At 41.5% G+C, this 18,792-nt stretch overlaps 1 protein-coding gene across 4 annotated transcripts in view; it reads right to left on the bottom strand.

The window, feature by feature from the left end:
- gpr137c (G protein-coupled receptor 137c) overlaps positions 1–18,792 on the bottom strand; it is an 82,843-nt gene that overhangs the window by 58,598 nt on the left and 5,453 nt on the right. For all 4 annotated transcript variants that reach the window (XM_087989859.1, XM_087989858.1, XM_043697653.2 and 1 more), the window contains exons 2-4: positions 2,493–2,542; positions 1,110–1,338; positions 126–275 (exon numbers count right to left, since the gene is read on the bottom strand). In XM_087989859.1, the coding sequence (XP_087845985.1) occupies positions 126–275; positions 1,110–1,338; positions 2,493–2,542 (429 nt within the window). The remainder of the gene's footprint in view (positions 1–125; positions 276–1,109; positions 1,339–2,492; positions 2,543–18,792) is intronic.

Here is an 18,792-nt window from a genome sequence, read left to right as displayed (position 1 = left end):
CAGCTGCGTAGAAGCTTTTTACATACAATGTGTCCCATAATTATCCAGCTTTACCTATCAGCAAATGAAAATTCTGGTAGTTCTGATTAAAAAAGAAATACCTTTGTAAATGTATATACAACTACCTGATCAGACACATTGTACCAGCCATAGTTGAATGAACTGGGTCTATCTTCTGGAGCCATGAAAACCACAACCAGGTTATAGGAAGCCCTTGATATATAAAGCAGGATCACTGCAGCACCCACAAGAGTAGCCTGACAAACAGAAGTTCCCTGAAAGGAAAGTATACACAAATTATATAATTATGGTGAATAAAGTTGAAACACAACTAAACTCATACTATTACAGTTAAGGCAAAGTAAGATTGACACTTGATACGCAAAACATATTGGTATAGCATTAAGCACCAAAATAAGGACTCACTACAATACAATGGAAGTTGCGGGGGAAACTCAGCAGGTTTGGTGGCATTTGTGCAGCGAAAGCAGAGTTAGCATTTCTGGTCCAGTGACCCTTCGTCATAACTGGATCTGAAATTGTTAACTCTGCATTCTCTACAGAATGCAGAGTTTTTCCAGGATTTTCTGTTTTGTTTCAGATTTCCAGCACCCATAGTTCTTTGTTTTTTTTTTGTTCTTAGCCATTACAATATTTTTTGCTCTAATGAGGATAAAGACTGACATGTTCACTTGTGATATCAAATCAGTGCCTTGCTTTACTCATGAGGCGGCTGTTTCACCTGCTCATTGCATGGGTTCACAATCAGGTGACTCTGAGCAATATTTTCACTCCAACTCAGCCATTAAAGCCTTACTTGTTAAAACCCAAAGCCTGAATAATAGCAAACTGGATTCAATGGTTTGCTACTTTATTGATCTTGAGAATGATCATCACTAAAAAAAGAGCATTAAACTTCAAAATAATGCTGAAAGATGCAAGAAAACCACCTTTTGGCATTTTTTCAAAGTAACAGCAATCTTTCAAAAAAAATACAAGTTTCAATTTCACTTAAGGGCAGACAAATTAGAGGCTAAGTACTTTACTCAAAAATTAATAAATCCAGGTCTTTCATTTATATTTTGGTAAATGCAAGCAATCATTTTTACCTTGGACTCGAGATACACATTCGCAGATGACATTTTTGCAATTTTGAAGATGCACACAGCCAATGAAATGGCACAAAGTACAAAGAGGCTGTCATTGATGAGTACTCGAGCAAAAACAGTCCATTTCAACTGGCTTTCTGGCACATTTCCTTGGACAAGCACTGCACATGTGAAGTTCACCACCAGAAACAGAATGCTAGCAAATAAGAATCCTAGTCGTAACGGTATCCTGAAAATATTAGAAAGGTAATTAGTTAGAAAGTGCTTATTATACTTACATCTGTAGCTTAAGTGAGATTCAATAAACAATTTGCATTAATCACAATGTTGCTTTATGGGGACAGATTTTCCAGGAAATGGTAATCTCTGAGATTGCCATTCTGGGCCTTTTGCTAATGGAAGAAGGGAACTCCACATTTCCGAAAGGAAAAGTGCTCAGGGCTCCCTCAGGAATTAAACGTGTAGGTTTAATTAAATTCTGGCTGCTCTTTAGTAACATAGAGCAGTCAGAGTATGGCAAACCAAACCCACTTTTCACAGCATTCTGCTCCCACAATCTGAAAATTAAAATATCCAAGCAGTAAGTTTGCCAGCTGATGTCAGAGGGGGAATGCATAAGGGAGGTGCAATATTAGGGTGTTGGGCAGGGTTGGGTGCCAGATGGATATATAATGTATGCATGTTGTGAGTGAGGTCAGTATGGGGTCTGTTTCATAGTTACTCAGCTATTAGACTTTTTAATTGGCTAACTTTTCCCAGTGGGAGAAAGTGAGGACTGCAGATGGTGGAGATCAGAGTCAAGAATGTGGTGCTGGAAAAGCACAGGTCAGGCAGCATCCAAGGAGCTGGAGAATCAATGTTTCGGGCATAAGCCCTTCAGCTTTTCCCAATGTAATTATTTTGCTTAATTTCATTGGTATCATTCCAAGACTCCAATTTTTAAATCGAGACAAAATTCAATTTCCAGGGCAATTCCTTCGGTGTGCGCTACTAATGGGGATTGCACAGGGTCGCCATATGCAATCCCATCTATGGTCATATAATGACTGACTGTCTGTAGCCTGTGCAAAATCTGCCCCATAAGATTTTATTTCAGAAACTCTACTCAGTAAATGAGATTACAAGGGAACGTAATTAAAAGAATTTTTTGGTAATTATCATACATTTGTACCTCAATTGAAAATACTGGAGCAAGTTGCTTCAATATGCAGAGAACAGAACCCCCATACATACTATTTTGTGCATATTTAGCTACAGTTGAAACTAAATTAAAGTTTTAAGTAATTAAGTTTTTCCAAAGTGTGATGAAAATATCTTTCAAACAAGTTTGTTTCTTTTGGTTACTCCAGCAACAAAAACAGAAGGTGTGTGCTTGGTACTCACTTGTATTTATTAAGTTCTGGAGAATATTTGGCTTTGGCCTTAAAAATAACCTGCAAAGACATACATGATATTGAAAGAAAAGCCAGCAAACAAATAGTTAGAAATACATAGATATCTACCTCAAAAAAGAATGAGAGGGTGTACTAGCTAACACAAATTTCCATTTAGATAAAGTGTTAAGAGAAAGAACCAACAGTTTGGAGTGGAAGAATCAATACTGAGAGATAACATTAACTGTTACTTAGAGAGGTACAGATTAATCAGGAATAGTCATGGTGGTTTCATTAAGGAAGACCATATTTACTGATTTGAACTGAGGAATTTAGGAGGATTGGGAGGGCAGTGCAGTAGATATCACTCCAATGGATTTTAGTAAGACATTTTAAATGACCCCACAAGGCAGACAATTAAGAAAAATTGTAAGTCCAAGGTACGGAGAATCCCTAAAGTGTGGGAGTAGGCCATTTGGCCAATAGAGTCCACACTGACTCTCCGAAGGACATCCCACCCAGACTCACTGTCCCCCTCTGCCCACCCTGTCCCTGTACCCCTGTATTTTCCATGGCCATTCCACCTAGGCTGTACATCGTTGGACTGTGGGAGAAAACTGGAGCACTTGGAGGAAACCTACACTGACATGGGAGAATGTCTGCGTGGAGTTTGCATAGTCACCTGAGGCTGGATTCAAACCTGGATCTCTGGTGCTGTGAGGCAGCAGTGCTAACCACAGAGCCACTGTTCCACCCCCAAGTGGCAAGTTGGTCAAAAACTGGCTCAGTGACAGGTAATGGATGGTGGATCTTTAAGTGGAAACCATTTTCATTTGTATTGCACAGGGTCCAGTTTTATGTACCTCAACATGTTAGACTTAAATGCAGGAGGCACAATTGGGAAATTTGCAAATGACAAACAGTGGGTATGTGGTAAAAGAATGACGGCTGGAAGGTACCAATGGTTTGGTTGAGTGGGCAGGAAAGTGGAAAATGGAATTTAATCTGAGGAAGGGTGGGGTTATGCAATAGGGGAGGGTATTTGGGAAAGAGAATACACAATAAAGAGAAGGGAATTAAAAAGGATGGAGAAATTGAAATGCTGCATATGTCTATGTGCATATGCACCAAATGCTGCATATGTCTATGTGCCCCTGCATATGGCAAGACAGGTAGATAAAAGGAAGTAAAGGAGGCAAATGGGATGCTTTCGTTCATTGGATGAGGCCTTGAATATTAGAGCAGGAATGTAATGCTGGAACTGTACAAAAGTGTTGGTTAGGTCACAGCTGGAGTGGTATAGAGAGTTCTGGCCACCACGTTACAGAAAGTACATAACTGCTCAAGAGATTATAGAAGAGATTTAATAGAATATCGCCAGTGCCTAAACTTTGAAGCTCTGAAGAAAGATTGAGCAGGCTAGGATTGTTTTCCTTAGAACCAAGGAGGCTGAGGGATGAATTACTCTTAAGATGTGCAAAATAATGAAGGGCTTGGATAGAGTTGACCAGGAAGACCTTGCCCTTGATAAATGACCCATCATGCTAGGGGAACAGATATTAGCTTATTGGTAGAAGTGGACAAAAAGGAAAAACTTTTTCTCTTTACCCAGAGGGTGTCAGCTTGGTAGTTGAAATGGGAAATTTCAACTCATTTAAGAGGAACTTGATGTGTGCCCCAAGCACTTTAACCTGTAAGGTTACAGATCAGGTGCTGGAAACTGGGGGGGGGGGAAATGGGTGGCTGCTTATTCAGCTGATGCAGACACACTGGGCTGAATAGCCTCTCACTGTTCTGTAATTTTCCCAAGGTGCTATGGAAGGATTAACAATGCCAGCTAGTTGGGAGGTAGAGTGGAAAGGAAAGCAGAGGCAGAAAACCAGGAAATGAGTTAATGAGTTGAGCTTGGATGGGTCAGGGTTCAGGAATGGAGAGAAATGGGAACAAGAGTGCTGCTCAGGCCTGATCTTGCTGAAGAAATTCCCAAACTCCTTACACCTCAACTAGAGATTATGTCAGAGGACAACTGGTCACAGCTGTTCTTAATTGTTCTTTAGATAGGGAAGGCTTTGGCTGGAGACAGTGGCATACAACTTTAAATATTAGAAATGCATAGATTACAATGACCAAATAACTGATGTCAGGTATAGATCACCTGGATTCTTACCACTAGGTTTGAATCCTACTCCAAAGAAACCAACTTAAACATTGCATTTCACACTCCAGTGCAGAAATAAAGGAGTGCTGCACTGTCAAAAGTTCTACCTTTCAGACAAGTTGTTAAACAGAGGTCTCATCTGCCTTCTCACACAGATGAGAGAGATGCTATGCCCCATTTTGATGGTAAGCAGGAGAATTGGCCCTGATGTCCTAATATTTATCCCTCAATGTCACAAAAGAAATAACCTGATCATTACCACAGTATCATTAGTGAGAGCTTACTGTGCTATCACAATTTGACAGCCATGATGCCAACAAGAGTGACTACACTTCAACAGTAATTTTGCTGGTTGTAAATTGCCGAGATATCGGATGGTTCTGAACAGCATATAAAGGCAGGTCTTCTTGAAGTCTTGAAGAAATCAAAAATGTGTTTTTATTAAAAGTATTGATAGTTAGTAATATTTCGAAAGTTTTTCTTTCATAAAAACTTCATTTAGGGATGAGGACAGCACTGGTCTGGCCAGTATTGATTGCCCATTCCTAACTGCCCTCAAGAAGGTGTTAGTGAGCTGTCATTATCAACCGCTGCAAAACACTTGGTGCAAGTAACATCCACAATGTTCTTACAGATTGTGTTCCAGGATTTGACAGCAAACAAACACCAATATATTTCAAGGCAAGATGGTGAAAGCATTGGGAGGGGAGCTTGCAGGTAGTGGTGTTACCAAATATCTACCATCCTTGACTTAAGGTTGTGGTGGTCATGGGTTTGGATGATGCTAAGGACCCTTGGAAGCATTTCTGCAGGTTATCTTGCCCATGGCACACAGTACTGCACTGTTTGTTGATGAAAGGAGCAAATGTTTGTGGATATGGGGCAATCAAGTGGGCTACTTTGCCATGGATGGTGACAAGCTTTGAATGTGCTGGAACTGCATGTAGGGAGACTTGCATCGGACTTCTGATTTGTACATGGTGGACAGGCTTTGGAAAGTCAGGAATGCACTGCAGTTACATGCTGCTTAATTCTTAATCTCTACATAGCTTTTGTAGCCAGGAGTATTTATATGGTTGGTTCAGTTCAAGTTCTGGTCAATGGTAACCCCATCTAGGATACTGAGTGTGAGATTTTATGCTTGCCATTAAATGTCAAGGGGTGAAGGTTAGACTCTCTTTGATCAGAGTTGGTTATTGTCTGGCACTGGAGTTGTACAAATGTCACTTGGCACTTATCAGTTCAAGCTGGATGTTGTCCAGGTTTTGCCGAATTTGTCATGGATTGCTTCAATATCTGAGAAATTGTCAGTGGGGCTGAACATCGCGCACAGTGAACTTGTGACCTTATGATGGAGGGAAGGTTTTGATGAGGTAGCTGAAGATAGCTGGGCCAAGAACCCCATCTTGAAGTCTGCAGAGTTGTCTTGGAGCTGAGATGACTGACCTCCAACAATCATACACATCTTCCTTTGTGCCACCTAGGACTCCAATCAATGGACAATTTTCCTCCCGATTGCTGCGGACTCCAGTTTTGCTAGGTCTTAACCAATGTCAAGGCTGTCACTGTCACCTCACCAGTTCAGCTCTTTTGTCCATGTTTGAACCACAGTTACAGTGAAGGAGCTGAGTGGCTGTGACATCACCTAAGCTGGGAGTCAGTACATGACCCAGGCTGTTTATGTGAATATATCAACATCTTTATTATTCAATTGTCTAAATACACATGAATGCTAGCAGAATTAGAAAAAAAAAAGATTAAAAATTAGAAACTGTGGTAGCATTCCATGTGTGGGTACTATGATGTAGTATGCATAACCAACATGTGATTAAATCCAGAGATTGGAAACAATTAACATTCTAAAAAGGTATATTTTCCAGAAATAACAGTGAACAAAATAAAAAAAGAGTTTAATAAAATGGATTCATTGCATACCCCTCTAACACAAAGAAACAACTGTTTAGACAGCTTCCAAGCTTTGATCCAGGTACCCTACAGATTTTCAAGTCAATATAAAAATTTTCTCTGCAAAGAGAAATGGTAGAAGAGACAGGAAGTATTTTAAGGCAGGTTTTCAAATTGACCAAATTGTGAACGAAGGAAATTGAAGTGGTTGAGAGTCAGAGTTACTAATGGTATTGCTCAATTACTTCTTGAACCTGATTTGGAAATGCCGGTGTTGGACTGGGGTGTACAAAGATAAAAAAAAAAAATCACAACACCAGGTTATATATTGACAATCACCTGATGAAGGAGCATCACTCCGAAAGCTAGTGTGCTTCCAATTAAACCTGCTGGACTATAACCTGGTGTTGTGTGATTTTTAACTTCATGAACCTGGGCAGCAAGTTTATCTTCTCTTCATGCTATTAGTAACAAGATCAGAGAGACGGGACATGGAAATCTTATAGGTGTGGCATTGAGTGAATGATGAAATTCCACATGATGTGAGATTCAGATATACAGAAGACCTTAAATATACAACATTAACGAAGATCAAATTCAGAAGTTTGTTTTTGTAAAGAAGTGGACTAACATTGAATATATGTAATAGGTAAATTCCTAAAGTGTTGGCCTAAACAAACATAACTAACTGGATTAACAAATCAAAAATTCAAGGACACAAGAAAGTTGACATTATTATACACTTTGAGGAGCAAAAGAAAGATATGATCACTAAGCTGAAAGTGCCTCAAAAATATTCAAAGATCTGTGCCCATTGCCTTTTGACAAAGAGATTCAAATATTCATGACTGTCAAAAATAAAATTGTCCTCATCTTTTTCTTAAGTGGGCAATCACTTTTTTTCAAAAGCAGTGACAACTAATTTTACATTCTGATTAGATGAATCATTCATTCCATAGCTACCTGTCAAGGCCCTTCAGGGACTTGTAGGTTTTAATCAGGCTGCCTCTTACTCTTCGAATTTCCAGCAGATACAATCTTAGCCAGTGCAACCGTTACTCGTAAGACAGCCTGTCCATTTGAGGCATGGAGAGATTATCTTTAAGGCAACATGGCTGCTAAACATGCAAATACGACCCATGGGATCAGCTAAATAGGAGCTTGGGTCAGTCACAATGTGGAAAACAATTTGCAGTGGGAGCTGTATTTTTGCCTGCTATTAATCAGGACATTGCAGAAAGATTGGGAGTCTACAGGGGAAGTAAGAGGATGCAGCGGTTGGAAAAAAAACAAAATAAATAGTTTTATTCTGTTGTGCAGATTACTTCATTTTCACACCTAGGCGGCTGCTCCCATCACTTGTGAAGATGTCAGTTTTCTACATATTTGCACCACCTAGAGGTGTTCACAGGATACTCTTGCCTTGCAAGTAAAGTTCAGACAAGCCTTACTAGACTGTAAACAATACATTTACATAATTCCTTAAAAAAAAGAATAATACACAAAAGTCCTGATGTGGTCTCAACAGTGTCTTGTATAATTGAAGCATGACCTCCATACTTTAGTATTTAATTCCCCTCATGAGCTTCCTCAATTATTTGGTGTACCTCCGTACTAACCTCTCCCAATTCATGCATTATAACATCCAGATGGCTCTGCATGTCAGAGCTCTGCAATCTCTCATCAGTTAGTGATAGGCAAGATTTTCCAAGGCATCGCAATCATAGTCAGACTGCCATCTCATTCCTACTTTTATGTTAAGAGTGCTGCATTTCTGGTAGTAGATTCTGATCACAGATCCTGCAGAAATGGAGAGTGTACCTTCAACGTAACTATGCACATTGTGTACAATATAGTTAGGGCAAGGCAAACCACAGTCACTTTTTCACCACAATAGTAGCTATATTCTCCGTTTTCAACAGCCAGTAGCACTGACAGCTACTTTGACAGCTCTTGTAAAAAGCTAAGTGTAAGATAAGGCAAGCAAATGGGTAGGTCACTAGAGTGACAGGCAAGTGACCATGATCTAGGTCAGGTGAGGGTAGGTATGTGGTCTAGCCTGCAAAGGGGAAAAGTCAGTTCCTTGGTGGGTACAAGGGTTCTGGAGGTTTGGTAGGTTCTGCTGTTCGAATATAGACTGCTGGGTCTGGCAGAGTGAGAGGGGTGTTGGCCAGGATCCTACGGGTGTAAGAAATCAGGAGAGCTGTGGTTGGAGACAGAGGGCTTGTGAAGTTGAGGGGGGCCAGCTTAAAGAAGCTCCCGAGAATGATGAGAATGCCATGGAGGAATTGAATTACGAACATTTTAATATGAACCTTTGGAGGACCAAAAACGAATGCTTAAAAGTGAGGATGGAGTCTTTAATACATGGAACTTGGTAAGATATAGGATACATGCAGTAGTTCTTGGACGAGTTGAAGTTTAAAGTAAGAGAGAATGGCAGCCTTGGCAGGACAATGTTGCCATATTGAGAGGATAACAGAACCATGGGTAATATTTAAGCAACTGTTGGTCTGAAGCAGGTAAAGCTGTTTTTGGAAAAATGGAATTGCAAAATTGACTCACGGCCAGTTTGGACGTCATTGCCTGTGGTAATGTTTGGGAAAGGGGATAGAGTCAACAGTAAGATTGCAGGGTTTAAGATTAGGGGTCAGAGACAATGGCTGTGTTCTTTACAACATTTAGAGGATAATCAGTTTTAAAGACAGAAAAGGGGATGTGTGCCAGGATGGAATTCCACATAATGCCTAGGCAATTGGAGATATAAATTATAAATGGTGGACAAAGGGGGGAGGCCTGGGGGAAGCTGTGCAGATTATTGGGCTGGATAAGGTTAAAGAAATAGAGGAAGACTGGAGGAAAGGCATACAGTTTGACAAGATAGAGGCAATGATATCATGAAGAAGAACTGTTTGACTAGTGTACACAAGACTCAACTTCATGTGGAGATAATGTGCAGAAAGAAAGGGGGTCAGAAGTAGTTTATATCTAAAGTGGATACAGAGTAGCTGATAGAGGGGCTACTTAGGGCTGATATGGCTTTCAATTGAGGATGATTATTTGATTTAAAAAAATACAATGTTATGGGAGTAGATCAGAAGATTGCCATTAGATAATGATATTCATTAAATGAGTCGGTGTAGGCTTGGCAGCTGAATGGCCCATGAGCTCAAACACTGATTGTGTGATGAGACACATGGAGGTCAGTTCCACTGAGCTTGATGAGAAAGTACAGGTTCAGAGGTAGGGTAACAGAATGAAAGCTTATAGAGGTCAAGAGAAATAATGTAGCATGATTATAATGAATGAGCATGCGATTAGTGACATTAATTAGGGTCATTTACATGCTTCCAGGGGAAGAAATTCCACAGTCAAGATTCAAAGTAAGTTGTGGCAATATATTCCTGAACTTTGAAAACATTGGCTAAAAGCAGCATAGCAGCTTGAAAGGACAGACGGAGTTCAGAGTGAGCTGTTTTGAGAACAGAGCTGATGTCTGACTTTTGGTGAAAGGATAGAAGAAACTAGTAGAGTGGAGGGAACTATTTACACAAAGCATGAGCCAGGAAAGGATGCTGGATGGTCAACAGGCTAGCTGGTCTGGGGGCCATGTGCACAGGAGGTAAATTCAATTGTGAAAATTAAATCCTGCTTTTGACCTGAGGAAGACAAATTGGACAGACCATATGGAGCACCAAGAATTTAAAGTATTTCTTTATACTAAAAGCAAGAATACAGGAACAAAAACATAGTAAAGATGCAAAGGCAAGTTTGGTTCTCTCAGTGGGGTTAGAATCCCAAGTGAGGAAGTGATTCATTGCAGTCTGTGAATACTACTTCCACTTTGGGCAACACATCAAAGCAGCAATATATTGGTCTTGGAAGTCAGCAGGATAGATTGACTAGAATGATACCAAGAGGTTAAACAGAGTAGGCTTGTATAAAGCCATTTTATATCCCACTGACTTTTTAGGAGCAGTATTGTGGAGGAAGAGGGGGGAGGGGGAGGGAAGAAAGAGGGGGGGGGGGGGGGGGAGGGGGAGGAAAGAGGGGGGGGGGGGGGGAGGGGGAGGGAAGAAGGGGGGGGGGGGGGGGGAGGGGGAGGGAAGAAAGAGGGGGGGGGGAGGGGGAGGGAAGAAAGAGGGGGGGGGAGGGGGAGGGAAGAAAGAGGGGGGGGGGAGGGGGAGGGAAGAAAGAGGGGGGGGGGGGAGGGGGAGGGAAGAAAGAGGGGGGGGGGGAGGGGGAGGGAAGAAAGAGGGGGGGGGGGAGGGGGAGGGAAGAAAGAGGGGGGGGGGGGAGGGGGAGGGAAGAAAGAGGGGGGGGGGGGAGGGGGAGGGAAGAAAGAGGGGGGGGGGGGAGGGGGAGGGAAGAAAGAGGGGGGGAGGGGGAGGGAAGAAAGAGGGGGGGAGGGGGAGGGAAGAAAGAGGGGGGGAGGGGGAGGGAAGAAAGAGGGGGGGGAGGGGGAGGGAAGAAAGAGGGGGGGGAGGGGGAGGGAAGAAAGAGGGGGGGGAGGGGGAGGGAAGAAAGAGGGGGGGGAGGGGGAGGGAAGAAAGAGGGGGGGGAGGGGGAGGGAAGAAAGAGGGGGGGGAGGGGGAGGGAAGAAAGAGGGGGGAGGGGGAGGGAAGAAAGAGGGGGGGAGGGGGAGGGAAGAAAGAGGGGGGGAGGGGGAGGGAAGAAAGAGGGGGGGAGGGGGAGGGAAGAAAGAGGGGGGGAGGGGGAGGGAAGAAAGAGGGGGGAGGGGGAGGGAAGAAAGAGGGGGGGAGGGGGAGGGAAGAAAGAGGGGGGGAGGGGGAGGGAAGAAAGAGGGGGGGGAGGGGGAGGGAAGAAAGAGGGGGGGAGGGGGAGGGAAGAAAGAGGGGGGGAGGGGGAGGGAAGAAAGAGGGGGGGAGGGGGAGGGAAGAAAGAGGGGGGAGGGGGAGGGAAGAAAGAGGGGGGGGAGGGGGAGGGAAGAAAGAGGGGGGGGAGGGGGAGGGAAGAAAGAGGGGGGGGAGGGGGAGGGAAGAAAGAGGGGGGGGAGGGGGAGGGAAGAAAGAGGGGGGGGAGGGGGAGGGAAGAAAGAGGGGGGGAGGGGGAGGGAAGAAAGAGGGGGGGAGGGGGAGGGAAGAAAGAGGGGGGGAGGGGGAGGGAAGAAAGAGGGGGGGAGGGGGAGGGAAGAAAGAGGGGGGGAGGGGGAGGGAAGAAAGAGGGGGGGAGGGGGAGGGAAGAAAGAGGGGGGGAGGGGGAGGGAAGAAAGAGGGGGGGAGGGGGAGGGAAGAAAGAGGGGGGGAGGGGGAGGGAAGAAAGAGGGGGGGAGGGGGAGGGAAGAAAGAGGGGGGGAGGGGGAGGGAAGAAAGAGGGGGGGAGGGGGAGGGAAGAAAGAGGGGGGGAGGGGGAGGGAAGAAAGAGGGGGGAGGGGGAGGGAAGAAAGAGGGGGGAGGGGGAGGGAAGAAAGAGGGGGGAGGGGGAGGGAAGAAAGAGGGGGGAGGGGGAGGGAAGAAAGAGGGGGGAGGGGGAGGGAAGAAAGAGGGGGGAGGGGGAGGGAAGAAAGAGGGGAGGGGGAGGGAGAGGGAGGAGGAAGAAGGGGGGGAACCTAAATTTCAGTATTTCAGATAATAAGGCGATTCAATACAATGTATATAGGAATTATTTTCTCTAGTATGGGACTTTACATAATCTTAAAATTGGGGACAAAATTTAATGCATGAGAAATGGTTTACAAGGACAATGGATAGAAGAACACTGCAACTCCCTCCCCAGAAGGTTGCAAACACTAACGCAACTGAATTTTCAATATTGATTAATGAGGTCTTTGGATAAGAGAAATAATGTGTGAAACAAAAGCAGATACAGTAGGAGATGAGATACAACTCAGCCATGATCTAACTGAATGATATAGCAGGCTGTTCACAAGGATAAGATCAGCTCAGAAAAAGGAGAGGAAAAAGATAAAGAAAGATGGAACCAGGGCTAGGTTTGATGAGCAACAGGAATTTGAACTAATTGCTCAAGTCTTTTTTGGTTATAATTCCAGGAGCTCTTGGTGCGGCTTGTAGGACAGAGGGTCAACATAGTGGATATTGTGATAGGACTAGTGGTGCTATCAAAATCCAGGATGATCTTAGAATCATTAAGGAATTTTGGCAGAAGAACAAAACTCAGTAGTGCTTAATGTAGACCAGGCAGATGTGGTGGTGAAAGAATGACAGGCGGCTATTTGACCCAAGTTAAAAATCACAACACTAGGTTATAGTCCAGGTTTATTTGGAAGCACTAGCTTTTGGAGCAATAAACCTGTTGGACTATAACCTAGTGTTATATAATTTTTAACTTTGTCCACCCCAGTCCAATACCGGCACTTTCTCATCATATTTGACCCAATACACATTAGCTTTTTGAATGAATCATCAGTTTATGGTACCCTGCCTTTCCCAATAGACCTATACGTTTGTCCCCTTGAGATTTTACCCAATTCAGTCTTGAAATTTATTGAATCTACTACTACCTTGAGGCATTAGGTTGTGACAACCTGTTGCATAAAGAGAAATCTCAGCTTGCTACTTGATCTTTTCCAAATTATTTTAATTGCCATTCTCTGGCTTGTGAGCATTCTGCCATTTGAAAGTTGACCCAAACTTACCAGCAGAATTCTTAATAACATTGAAGACATCAGTTCAAACTTCCATTAACCTTTTCTGCTCAAGAAACTAACTTCTTGAACCTCTTGTGTGACTGAAGTTCCACTGGACTAGCGTCTCTACAACACTAGCTGTCTGTGCTTTTGCACTGCTTTAAAATTGCTTGTGTTAACTTCCTTCATTCCTCCTATCAAAGAAATTCCTTCACATTTCCATTTATTGATTTATATTGGTCAGTGTCTGCCCATTTCATCAGTCCATCCTTCTGAGGTCTGTTCATGTTCTCATTTTTTTTTTTTTACAATTCCAAGTCTTACGTCAACTGCAAAACTTGATGGGACACCTTTGAGTCCTCTCACCACCAGCACTCTTAACCTTTAAAAGAGTTGGGGGGTTGGCACAACAGGGTGCCCAAGTGTGCGTACTCATGTATGCCTGTCTCGGCGCATCTTGGGAACAACCAGGATTGGAAAGTAGAGGCTTTACTGATAAATGATAAAATAATGGAAAGGAATGGCTGAAATCATTGGGAGCTGCAGATGCATCATGGAGAATGAAAACCTAAATGGTACCAGACATTTCAGTTTGACAGTATATCTTAGTTGCTTAAGGAATAATGGAAAAACCAAAATAAAGTTGAACATTTAGACCACTTGATGATAAAGAGTTATGTATTATTGGATCAATGTTATCACAGAGTAGAAAAGTAAGTGGTACGATAGGAAGTGCATGCATGTTCTCAGCGTAAGGAACCATCAAATCTGTAATTGTGGGATTCATTTTAAAAAGTAACCTTGGCTTTCTCTCCCATGGAAATATACAGATGGAGATAGGGTTGGTATGAGATGCAAACACTGAACAAAGATACAAGGAGGTAAGCAGAGGTAGCTTTGCCACAGAGATAAAAGGATAACAAAGCTTAACAAGTATCACAAGAGGAGGTAAAGCCAAGGACATGGGTATGGATAGGAGTGTTATTTACAGAAATATACTTGGGGGAAGGCATGATCAGTGAAATCAAAGGAGGAGGTAAAGACGATGATTGGGTAGGCTGTATAGTAGTTACTTGCTGAACTAGTATTCTAAAGGAGCTCATTTTATCAACATTTTCAAAACTGAACTCAGATTTAAAGTTTCTGGAAAAAGCCAAACTAGTTTCATTAAGTGACCACAGGTGTGTCAAAGAATCTAAATGATTCACATGCATTCCTTTGTTAAGGATGTTCTTTTTGTGATTGTAGACCGAAACTAAGAGTAGACAATTAATTAACCTTTGGTCTAGCAAACCATTCAATTATATCAAATTTGGACCAGTGGCTCAAGGAGAATGCATGTTGTCTCTAAGGGCCACAGGGGGTAGACAACAAATACTCGTCTTTCCAACAACATTAATTTACAAAAGGAAAAAAAACAATTAAATTGGTAAATGAGACATACCGGTGTCTGATTCTGTGTCCAATTCAAAATTAAGGTCTAGATATGACCTGTACATTAACTTCAAATATTATTGGATTTAAAAAAAATTGTTTCTCTCTTCATCTAGCAAAATTATCAGGATGAACATGTGTTTAATGCAGATACTGAAAGAAGATAAAGCGTGAAATGGAAGGAAGCTTGGTAAAATGTTATAAAGCAGATCAAAGGGTTGGATGCCTGAAGTGCAGTAAGGCAAAGAGAGACGTAGGCAATAAACGGAGGTGTGATTCTTCAACATTGAAATTCAATTCCTCTATCTGTGCTTCTGCCACTCTTCTGCATCAAACTCCATGAACCACCATGCCTATGTAGTGCTTTAATATATTACATCACACCAAGATGTTCTTTATGCTCCAGCATAATCTATTGTGCTTTTCAATAGATATGTTTTACAATACAACTTTGAACATTCAAATATCATAGGAAGTGATTTTTAAATATATAAAAAAAAAATTGAGGAAGCATTATATCTGCACTTGGAGATGAGTTAGTAATTTACAAAGCAAAGCAAATCTAATGAAATATCCTTCATTACTCTCAAGTTGGCCTCAAATTCATTAAAAGATTTTACAGCTATTATCACCATAAGAGGGAGCTGAACAGCAGACATAAAAAGGAGAGACAAATTCAATACAACCTGACCTTCACATTTGAAAATCACAACCATGTTTCAAACTCCATTAATATCTCAGAACAACTAATGCATGAAATACATTTGGTTCACATAGGTATTATAGAAAATTTCAGTATTTTTGTCTATTATTTAACCACACAAATAACTTAAATCTTTTTCATGGTAACTGAGCTCTACGTTGGCTAGAGGGTGAAAACATAACTCACTGGACTTCCCGATAAATACCCAATGACTGCCAATTAAAATTTAAATGTTTCTGGCAAGGACAGAGTCAGGTTCAATTATATGACCCTTCAAAAATAAAATCAGTCTCAACAATTATCTTTCAAGAAACAATGAACCTACACTTCAAGGTCTTTTTGTTCAGCAACAAACCCTAGGACCTTACCATTACAAGTACAAGTGCTGTTCTGATTTGCTTTTCCAAAATGGAGCACCTCACATTTATCTAAATTAAACTCCATCCACTACACCTTGACCCATCGGTCCATCTAATCAAGATCCTCTTGTAATTGGAGGTAACCTTCTTTGCTGTCCACTACACCTCCAATTTTGGTATCATTTGCAAACTTACTAACTATATCTATGTTCACATCTAAATCATTTATGTTAATGACAAAAAAAAACAGTGGACCCAGCATCAATCCTTGTGGCACACCACTGTACACAGGTCTCCAGTCTAAAATGCAACCCTCCACTACCACCCTCTATCTTCTAGCTTTGAACCAGTTCTGGATCCAAATGCCTAGTTCTCCCTGTATTCTATGTGATCTAACGTTGCTAGCCAGTCTACCATGAGGAATCTATAGGAAAGATGTTGTGAAACGTGAAAGGGTTCAGAAAAGATTTACAAGGATGTTGCCAGAGTTGGAGGATTTGAGCTACAGGGAGAGGCTGAATAGGCTGGGCTGTTTTCCTTGGAGTGTTAGAGGCTGAGGGGTGACCATATAGAGCTTTATAAAGTCATGAGGGGTGTACATAGAGTAAATAGACAAAGTATTTTCCCTGAGGTCGGGGAGTCCGGAACTAGAGAGCAGTGGTTTAAGGGTGGAGGGGAAAAATTTAAAAAAGAACTTGGGCAACTTTTTCATCCAGAGGGTGGTGCATGTATGGAATGAACTACCACATGAAGTGTTGGAGACTGGTACAATGACAACATTTAAAAGGCATCTGGATGGGTATTTGAATAGGAAGGATTTAGGCCTAGTACTGGCAAATGGGACTAGATTTATTTCAGAAAACTGGTTGGCATGGATAAGTTGGACCGAAGGGGCTGTTTCCGTGCCATACATCTCTATGGCTTATCAATCAGTTTACATACAATGACCAGCAATTTTGTCAGAGGACACGGACCACAGACACAAATGGAATGTTATTTAACTTTCTGAAAGTAGTGAAAGAGAGGATTAGGCATGAGATAAATGGTCTAGTAGGAATTATAAAAACTTGCTCCCCAGTTTCTCTCTACCTTTAATTGGATACTCTTGTTGATTCAAGAGGAATCTCAAAGCCATCATTCACAAAGCAATTTGACCTTTTATTTGCAATAATCTAGGTTTCATTTACATTTGAGATGGCCAACTTGAATGCATGATTGTCTTAAAACACATTCATTTAGATTTGTCAGTCAAATTAAGAAGCAATAGTTGGAGAAAACACCAGAATTTAACCACACAGGGAGCTGGAAAAAAAATACTCTCAAACTTTTTGCTGAGTCAAAAGCAAGAGGACTCCGATTAGGTTGATTTTCTCAGGAATCAGGCACCAAGAAAAAGATCTTCCACACATCAAGGAAGACCCCCACCTGACGTACTTCCTTTGCTTCTTTTTAATTATAATGGGTCACAGATTAGCTTTTAATGGTAGCATTTATTTATTATAGCTCACTAATCAATAAACTAGCACAGCTCCAAATCATTTTTGTTCTCCCCTCATTTTTCAGTCCTCCCAAGTTTCAGTTCCCACACTGTCCGAGGTCACCATGAAGGTCCAGTCTTCTGAACTTTGTCCCTTACCTGAGGTGTAGTGACCTTTGGGTTAAACTCACCAACAGTCATCGCTCTTTAATGACAGCGCAGCCCAATGGTTCTCTAGGATTTTACTGTGACCCATTACTCCCAAAATATGATAATGTAAAAGGATTTAATTGGTCTTAACAAATTAAGGCTGGAACTGTGATTTATCACATTAAAACCTTTATAAGGTATCACATTACATGCATGAGACTGTCAACAATCACTGTCTCTAAATCATACCTTGTGACTCATCATTTGGTTAACATCAATCCTTCAGATGAGACATTTAAGCAAAAAAGGACAAAATTGTATTAAAATGGCCATTTACTTCTGTTCCTGGATCAGAGGAGTATGTGAAGAAATAACTGTCATTGCATATAACTGAATGAGAAATTTAAGAAATTTAAAAAATAATACCATGGAACATAAATGCCAGTTTCTCCCTGCTTAGTCCTCTCTTCAATTCACTGAACATACGATTTAGTTCCAGAAAGACAATATTCTGATATGTTTTATTAACAAAATGCTGTCAGAGTTTTGTGTCCAAGTACAACATCTATCCCATGCCAGAAAGTAACTTCCTTTTAATGTAACCAGCCAGTTGCTTATTTCTAATATTTATTCTTGGCTTAATTATCCTTAGGCAATTATCCTAGTGCTTAATTACATACAACACCATTCTACACTAAATTTCCCAATGAAATTAGACTATGACTAAAACAGTTCAAATAATGCAGCTGGCTAGGATAACTGTATATTCTGAACCCATATCATTAATGAAGATCAATAGCCTATTGTACTTTCAACTGTGCTAAACGTCAATTACTTTAGTCACCAAGTAATGTTTGAAAACAGAATTCCAATTTGATTTTCAGTGCATTACTTACATCTGCAGCTTTTCACGAGAGGGGTATGGTAATTGTAGTTATGAAGCTTAACTAATAATTCAGACATTGGCTCACATTCCACTACATTAGGAAATTTAAATCCCATTCATTATGTCAGCCAGGAATAAAATGTTGGTGATAACTAAGTTACCATAAAGTTTAGAAAAAAACACTTTTAGCAAAGAAAATCTGTTTCCCTTTACCCTGGTCTGGTCTAGCCTTCTAAGTGATTCAGAACCAGAACTCAGACAGTCCTCTAAAATGGTCTCATTCATGTTTGCTCTGCGTGAAGGTTATCCTTAGCTCATTTTCTGCTCGTGCTTCATCCCAAGCCATTTCCTCAGCTTTTCTTCACCCCCCCCAGTTGTAGTTTGCCATTGCGTCCCACTCAGTGGCAAGCTAAGGAGGAAGTCCTAAGACTACCTCGTTTGCAATGGAAATTGAACGTGCGTGGTTGGCATTATCCTAAACACCAGCAATCTAGAAAATTTAACTAAATAGCTACTGATTTTGGACTGTCTTGTTTATTCCACCCTCCAATACAAAAAGGAGGAATGTTTGATCAAGGAAGTTTGTATGCATTTACTGTAATATCATTTATACCATACAAGCTTAAGGTTT

The sequence above is a fragment of the Chiloscyllium plagiosum genome, unplaced genomic scaffold (assembly GCF_037043375.1).
Source record: "Chiloscyllium plagiosum isolate Xiang-an unplaced genomic scaffold, Cpla_swu_hap1 HiC_scaffold_8, whole genome shotgun sequence".
NCBI classification, from domain to species: Eukaryota; Metazoa; Chordata; class Chondrichthyes; order Orectolobiformes; family Hemiscylliidae; genus Chiloscyllium; species Chiloscyllium plagiosum.
This window is presented reverse-complemented; position numbering and strand designations above follow the sequence as displayed.